Source organism: Cantharellus anzutake, assembly GCF_015039405.1.
Source record: "Cantharellus anzutake strain C23 chromosome Unknown EI90scaffold_169, whole genome shotgun sequence".
NCBI lineage: Eukaryota > Fungi > Basidiomycota > Agaricomycetes > Cantharellales > Hydnaceae > Cantharellus > Cantharellus anzutake.
Window position 1 is genome coordinate 130086 of NW_024067119.1, and position 8612 is coordinate 138697.

The 8612-nt window shown below is 48.4% G+C and overlaps 1 protein-coding gene across 1 annotated transcript; it reads right to left on the minus strand.

Annotated features, from left to right (window-relative positions):
• Positions 1 to 6066: 6066 nt before the first annotated feature.
• Positions 6067 to 7463, minus strand: EI90DRAFT_3136761 (peptidase S8/S53 domain-containing protein; the record flags this gene model as incomplete). Its single annotated transcript, XM_039064813.1, has 4 exons — positions 6067 to 6747; positions 6816 to 7141; positions 7191 to 7294; positions 7345 to 7463. 4 exons carry the CDS (start codon positions 7461 to 7463, stop codon positions 6067 to 6069), a joined length of 1230 nt encoding a protein of 409 aa, XP_038908280.1.
• Positions 7464 to 8612: the final 1149 nt, after the last annotated feature.

Sequence of the window (8612 nt, forward strand, 5' to 3'; positions counted from 1 at the left end):
GCTTCGTATTTGACATTGCGGTATTTCTTTGTCGCATTCAATGCAGTGGAGGCTTTGATGAAGGTTCTCATCAATATGTTGAGAACTTCGAGGAACATGCCCTCGTCTCCTCTGAGGAGAGTTTCGTCTCGGAGTCTAATTCCGAGGTCGAACACGGGCCCCCCTAATCCATGAATCAAGCAGTCCAGGTGGACTTCGTCAAATTGGGGACCTTTGCATCCTTGCAAGGCGAGGAATCCCAGTAGTTCTGTGAACCACTGCCAGAACGATTCCATGTCGTTCTCTCCTGACCATTTTTGTCAGGGAATGCCGGCCCATTTCTTTAGGGCTTCTGGCTTCACTCCTTCTGGGTAGGGAGTGAGTATTCTCACTTCGGCCATTCTTATGGCCTTTTCGTACCATTTCTCCAGGTACTCTTCTTGCTCCCCTGCCTTCGTGGGGTCGCTATCCAATGGAGATCTCTCCTTTGGGGGGGTTTTTGCTGGGGGAAATCTTCCTCACAGCGTTTCTTTGGTTTCAGGCGAATTCGCCTGAAGTTGTATTTGTATTCTCTCATTGTTTTGAGAGGGTGTGAATGAGTTACCTCTCTGTTTGAGAGGTCCATCATAAGTGGACGTTTGGCCGAACCTTTGGTACATGCCAATTCTCCTCCTAATCTCTGAACGATGCCTTCTTTCGGCATCGTCTTCTCCTATCCTTGGGAGAAGGATCTCCTTAGGCGTCTCTGTCAAGTCACTGATGATATTCCAGTGTGCTTTCCACTGGTGGTTCTTTTCGTGAAATTTTCACGAGTTCTATTTCTGTCCTGGACCATGGTCCAGGGGTGTTTATTTGTTTCCTCACTTTTTTGTGAGAAATTTATTTCCTTCAGCAAGTCTGTTTGTTTGCTGATTTTTTCAAGTCAACGCATCGATTGCGTTGGCCATTCTTTCTAGAGTTATCTCTAGATGAGCCATACTATTATGGTTTGTTTCCTTGATCTTTTTTTGGATCGAGTTTATCGCGTTTATTATGCACGATTCCTGGTTTTCCAGGAGGAAGTTTGGTTGGGTGAGCAGAGACTCTCCCCAGTTGACATTTCCGCTTCTGGGGGTTCCAGAATGGGTTCTTGGAGTGAACACTCCAGCTCGCTTTGTTTAGGCGAGGCCGTTGCGGAGGGTGCTTCCCTTTCATAGAGGGGGTCTGTTCGCTGGTTTTTCCTTACTTTTGTGTAAGGGCTTCCTCAGCGAACTCCCTCATTTCAGTTTGCCTCCTCTTCATTATCTCGGAGACCTCCTCCGAAGTTGGCGACCTTGCCTTGTCTGGCATGGTGCGTGGGGTGTAAACAGCAGAGTTCTTTTGGAGCTTCCGCGCTCTGAGAGATCCTGCTCTCAGGGCGTATTTTCGCGCCTTCTCGGGCTTTCAGCCTGAGAAGAAGTTGATCTTCACTTTCCGTCCTCCATTCGGACGGAACCTGGAACAAGTCCAGTAGTTTTTCGATAGCCGACGCGGGGTTTCTTCCCTTTGTTTCCCTTTGTCTGCCTTTAGGGCTTGACTTGGGGACGTGATTGGGAACTCTAGGGGATAGTGGGGCCCTGGGTTTCCTGCGGCTCTATCCGATCAGCTTTTTGGGCTGATCGTTCGGCGCTTACGCGTTTTTCGCGCAAGTCGATTACCTCGTGAGGAGGTAAGGGATCTTCCCCAGCTTGGGTTAGATCGGTGTTGTGGAGTTCTGGGGGTATTTTGCCCCGCACTTACTCCACGTAAGTTTCTAAAGTCTTCAGGGACCAGCCCTGAAGTGGTTGCTTTCCGGATCGCGTTGATCCTCGTCGTCATCTGACGACGGCTTTTGGTTTGAATCTCCCATGATGGGAGATTGCGGTTTCTTAATAAACCGCTCGCTTCTTTTTAACGTCGCTGCAGATGCGACCTTGCCCTTGCGGGCGTGTTTAGGCGCCATAAGCGCTTCCGAATCAGATGTTGAGATTTTATAGTTGTGGGTTGTGTTGTAAAACACACCTCATGCACTTAAAAAAGTGTGAGGTCTTTGGGGTTGCTCAGCACACAAAGCCGTAAGTGATACAAGATGATGTATTTTACGGTGGTGTGTAAGCGGTTACCCGGAGGTTCCCGCTTGTCCACGTGACTATATCTATCTAGTTTACATGTGACTCAGGGTTCGGGGCTATTGCCCTGACACCCAGGCAAGACTGGGATCACTCATCGATTACATATCCTGTTATGGTACAGACCAGATATGACCTCACTCATCCCACTATAAGAACGGATCGAGGAATGGGGAATTTCCCCCATCCCCGTAACACCGGGTGTATGGTGGGCGCACTGCAGATGGGTCAATGGTACATTGATACAAAGAAGGTCGTCCGTGTAGAATAAAGAGGAAATCAAGGAGAAGTAAGATAGGAGGAAAGTGAGAAAGCATGGATGAGGAGAGAGGAAGCGGAAGGGGGAGGGGGTGAGGAGGGGTGGACAGCAGGGTACCAGGTCAGGTTGGGCTGGGTGGGTGTGCCTTGACACTCTGCCATGAATTTGTCCATAGTGATTGTGGGGGATCCTGCCATCAGCAGTGCCATTGTGTGCTGTGTAACCCACACTCCCACAGCTCCTCCTTTCATGTACGATAAGATAAAGAGGATCTGGGACAGAGTGTCAGGGAACTCTGCCATGCAGACATGGAAGTAGATCCCACACTCTGCCCTAAAGTGGTCAAGGTCCTCACTCATGCCAGCAAAGGTGGTTGGGGGTGCAACCTTGGGCGCTTTGGGTTTGGGTGTGGGTGTGGGTGCAGGTGCGGGTGCAGGTGCAGGTGTGGGTGGGGGCAGTGGATTTTGGATTTGGCTCTCGAGGATGGCTTGCAGTTCCTGGAACCTGGTCAGTAGGTCCTGGTACTGCTCTTTGGTCACCATGCTGGAGGAGGTGGGGGAGACTAGGTTGAAGCCTTCTTCAGGGATGGCACAGGAGAGGTAGGGGTAGTGATGTAGTAGTGCCTGGTGCTAGCAGCCCAGACAGTGGTAGAGTAGCAGGAGTGTATAGCAGAGAGCCCTCACTCCGGCTTGCATCCCTGTCTGGCTTCTTAGACTGAAGCAGGAATGATTGTTATTAGAATGAAGTACTTGCCCAAAGCAGGAATGAGAAGAAGGCTACTTCTTCGGTTCTGCTTCAGCTCAGTTTATATACAAGTGGGAATGGGTCATGTGAGGGTGCCACATCAGCCTCGGACAGAGCTGGGCTATTGCAGGTGGTTCCACAGGTGATCCTGAGTGTTAGAGAGGAGAGGTACAAGTAGGGATGTGCAGTGCATCTGGCAGCACAGTACCATGTGGGGTGCTCAGCATTGGACATGTCCATGCTACAGGTGTAAGAAAGGGGGTTGTCTGTATAAAGAAAGAAAAGGGAAGAGAGGAAAAAGAAAAGGAGGGAGCAGCGCAGAGTGGTGTGCCCTGACAGGAAGGAGTTGGGGGAACAGAACATGAGGTCAGATCCAAAGGTGGGGATCGGAATGGACAGGGATAGAGGTGAAACTGTGGAGGTGGTGGAAAGGGTGTGGGGGTTGAATTGGGATCCAGTATGGTGTAATGGTGTCATAACCATCCATGGCCATCACCCTCCACTACCTTCAGTCCTTCTGGATTACCTCCGCTCCTTTGTCACTAACCTTGGAGCCTCTGGATTCCACAACCACCTCCGACTCCCCTGATGGTCACCACCCCCTCAATTCAATATATTACCTATGCCTCCCTAAGTACAGAGCCCCGAAGGCCTCCAGACAGCTCCAACGTCCACTAGCGCACCCCCACCTCCACTGGGCAATTTAGTTGCTTGCCCTGCAAGTCTACCTTCAGGCTGATCCCTCCTTTCTGTTTCTGGGTTATAGCCCGTCACTCTGCTAAACCTGTAACCTGACTCGTCGGTAATATTCAGTCAGCTAACATGTAACTCCATTAGCTTCCACTCCACTTGGCCCTGCCATTCACAGGCCCACCCTCTATGTAACTATATATACATAACTTGTAGATAGGTTACACCTTAGTTGTCATATCCATCCATGGCCATCACCCTCCACTCCCTCCATTCCTTCTGGATCACCTTTGCTCCCTCATCACTAACCTTGGAGCCTCCAGATTCCACAACCACCTCTGACTCCCCCAATGGTCATCACCCCCTCAATCCAATATATTACCTATGCCTCCCTAAATACAAAGCCCCAAAGGCCTCTGGACAGCTCCAGCATCCGCTAACGCACTCCTGCCTCTGCTGGGCAATTTAGTTGCTTGCCCTGCAAGCTTACCTTTGGGCCGATCCCTCCTTTCCATTTCTGGGTTATAGCCTGTCACTCTGCTAACCCTGTAACCCAACTCATTGATAATTTCAGTTGGCTAACTTGTAACTCCATTAGCTCTGCTCCACTCGGTCCCATCATTCATGGGCTTGCCCCCCAGGTAACTATATACATAACTTGTAGATAGGTTACACCCTAGTGATAAAATCAACTTGTCATATCTGTGCATACCCGACCCCAACCCGACTTCCGGACCTCCACCCTCTTCACCTCTGGAGTCATACCCTACCGCTGCCGGTTCCGATACTCACCTTTGGTCCTGGCAACACACCTCCTTCTACCCCCCACGCCACCTCTACTCCCGCCTCCGTAAGCTCCATAAGCTCTGAGCTTCGTGGATCACCTTCGGCACTTTCGCCACTGGTAATGTATCTCTCGCATTTTCCCCTCATCCCTATTTGGACTACTGCTTCTTCCCATTCTAGCCAGTTAGTATCATCCCCACTTCTCCTCATCCTCCTGCCCCTCTGGGCCTCGCCCTCCCTACCTCCTTTTGGACGTATCACAGGTCCTGCCTTATGACCTTCAGTACCACTCCGCTTCTTCTGCCCTTTGTTCCTGTTCGGACGTCTTCGTTCCGATTCGGTTCCCCTTGGTTCCCTTGTGCTTTTTCCCCCTCCATTATATATATCAGCGCTTGTACATACTCGTTTTGGCTCAGTCCGAAATCGACCTGAAATGCCCCCTAGAGACTTCCTGCTCGCCTACTGTGAAATTAAGGACCAAATGGACAAACAGCAATGGCACAGTGCTCTGCTTGAGTCGCTGAGGCCAAGGTCCCTCCACGCTAAGTCTCCGATTCCACTCCGGAGTCATCTGTATCCACCCATTTCTAACACAACTAGAGTTATCCCCCCTTCTTGTTCTTGTTGCCAGTTAGTAAATTAGGGCACAGATGTGTAACTAGGCACAACACTCTTGGTCTAAGTCGCTGAGGCCGAAGCCCTCTGCCATGGGGACATCTCCCTCATCCTGCATCTGGTCTCTGACATTAGTGATAAAATCGACTAGAGTTTCCCCTCTTCTAGTTTCCTTGCCAGTTAGGGCACAGACATGTAACTAGGCACAGTGTTCCTGGGATAAGTCACTGAGGCCAAAGCCCTCCACCATGGGGATGTCTTCTTCATCCCGGATCCGGTCTCTGACAAATGGGTCTATTGCTCTAGACTCACAACTCAGGTCTAGGGGGGGTAGGTCTCATGTAGTGGGTCCTCTATAGTATGGTGCTGATACTCTCTAACAAACTATACAGTGTCACAGAAGAGTCCAATACAATAAGAAACAGAAAGTCACATGCATGAATGGATGAAAATAGTAAAGAAAATGTCATATCTCCTCAACCACCCCACCAAATACAACGATCTGGACTTCGACAGAACCACCCACCCAGCCCCTACAACTCCCCTTATTACCCCGACCTACCAATCCTAGTCCCTGATGCAGTAAGGGTGAAGTGTGCAATGGGGCTTGTTTTAGCCTGCACGGACTTGTCCCCACAACAACAGATATGACAGTTCCATTCCTCCATCCTGGTAGGGCAATGTAAGCCAAGAGGATATCATGTGGGGATCACATGTGTACATGACTGTTGGGTACATCTGATAATATATATCTTGTTATGCTCATGTCCTAACACATCTGAAGTAATGTGGGCATGCTGTACAGGTTTTACAAAGTGTGTGAGGAAAAAGATTGTGGACCAGGTTGTGCACCATGTACATCTATAGTCACCACCCAACTTGTGCCAGATAGTTTCTAGTTCCCTCTGGTTGGCCTTTAACTACTGGTGCAGCATTATCCTGCATTTTTCTAAGTATTTGAGCAGGAGTCAGCTGCTTATTTTCAGCTCGACGTAAAGCATCAGCTAATATGGATGCAACACGTGCAGCTGCCGGGCCAGTGCCAGTCAAGCTATTTATTGCATCCACACGGCCAATCCAAGCACTTTGAGCATTGAAACCATCAGCAAAAACATCAACAAGCGGTCCATAGTTGGATATGGATAGGAAGTTGTGGAAGCAGTCAACAGCACCAACAGTGATAGCTCCGGGAGCAGATGCAGGACTGGAAAAGCTTGCATCCATGCGGCCATCCCCAGCAGCAACTACCACATACAACCCATGGTTGGTGGCCAGAGTGATGGCATCATTAATTGCCTGACTGTATCGTAGGTTGGCAGTTATCAGAACGATGGTCGAAAGTTCAGGAGTCTTTTGAAATTGTTTGTAGGCATATTCGATGGCTTTGAGTATGTTGATGGAGCGCACGTTTAAATGGGATTTGCAGACTTTGAGTGAAATAGCCATGGCAGTTGGTGCAACGCTATAACCGATCCCTATTGCCAACCCAGCCAAAAATGTGCCCAGGCCATCCTCATCCCCCAAAGTTGAATAACGGTAACCGAAGCCCTGTGCATTCAAGCAGGGATGAGTGAACATATATGGTAGGGAGTACATAACTTGAAAGAGATACACACCGGACCAGGAGCAACCCGCGGTACAAGCTGGCCAAACTCATCAATTTCATCACCACTGAGGCTGTTGTGGGATGTAAAAACTCCAGTAGCGATTATGAAAACCATTACTTCCTGCCCAGTTACACGTGCTTTGAGTCCAACTGGGTCATCCTCATCCTCCATTTCAACAGCAATGTCATCGCTCTCTGCCACATCCCTTTCATTCACATGGTGGACATCATTGTCACTGGAAGTTGTGACATCTGCTTCGACATAGTCAACTTCAGAGCAAATGAGAATGCAACTAAGGGGTGTTCCAGTTGCATATACTGAATAGCCATTCAGGACTACAAAAGTTAGCATATTAATGGGGATTCTCTGATGATATCCACTTACTCTGATACCGGTAAGTGACTAAGAATTTTGACCCAGGGTTCTGGGTGGATATCCGAGTAATACTTTCGATATGGTCTTCTAAATTTGCACCAGATTTCAGCTTACTAAGTAGCGAATCAGCCAGTGTTATGTTATGCCTGTGGGTGGGACATACATGATGTATGAGTCAGGCTTTACTGGACCCTTTGGCATCCTGATAGGGATGGAGGCAGCAAGGGCCAGAGTTGTTGTTGTGAGGGTAATGACAATAATAGCTGCAGTTGAGAACTTCATTGCTGTAGCCAACAGATGGGTTGTGAAGAACAGGGGAATTAGGAAGGAAGGACTGACAAAAAGCTGGAGGTATGCCTAACCATACATATAGGTTATCAGCACAATGTACAGACACCTATTTATGGAGCTGTTCAATGAATGGGAACCATCTATGTATCATTGTGGTATTGATGGTCCATGGGCTTCAGCTGCCATATCAAATTAGAGAAGACTGATGTGGGTGTGATGAATGTAATAAAGATGAAATCAGAACATGGGACAACCCTTTCCCTACAGACCAATTGGGGGCAATATGGAAAATCCTTGTGTACTTGTCCCAGCACATCATGAAAACCGGCAGATGCTCTCATTGAGCTAGCTGTTGAGTGCTCCTGAGCAATTAGAGCAATCATCAGCAAACCCCCACAGTTGCACCTTGGACAACCACTATGTGGGCCTTTATAGGGGGCACCTCAGGACATTGTAGGCAGGAATTGCCACTGCACCCTAGATGAACTGAATATTGCAATTTCCCCATCCCAGCACATGATCAGTTCACAAAACACATTGCATATACCATTCATTATTTTCTTCCAATCTTTCTGGACACATTCCTAGTCACCACAGACCAAATTCCCACACCCACCCAGCAGCATGGTCACACATGGATTGGATCCCACTTATCTCAGCAACCACTGCACCAATTTGAACAATATTGGTACCATTGGAAATGCCTCATTGAGTAGTATTAGCATACATCATGAGTGGGAATTGATTAGTGATGGATAGATTTGATTATTTTTTGGTTGGAAACCATTTATTGCTTCATTGTTTTCTTGATTATTGTTTTCCCTTCCTTTTTTCCAATATTGGTTGTTTCCCATATGGTCCATGGGGGACATTGGATATTTTCCAGCATTTTTCTTTGATATTGTGGCCACTGTAGGAAGATGAGACTTAGCTCCCTTCTCATCTTCTTACCCACAGTAGGTTGTGCCCTGGATAGGGCTGTTTACACAGTGGGCTGTGTGTGAGGTCTCAGTGGGGGTTGCTCAGCACACGAAGCCGTAAGTGATATGATGATGTGTATTTTACGGTGTGTGTAAGTGGTTCATGGAGTTCCCACTTACCCATGTGACTATATGTACATCGTAATTACATATGGCTTGG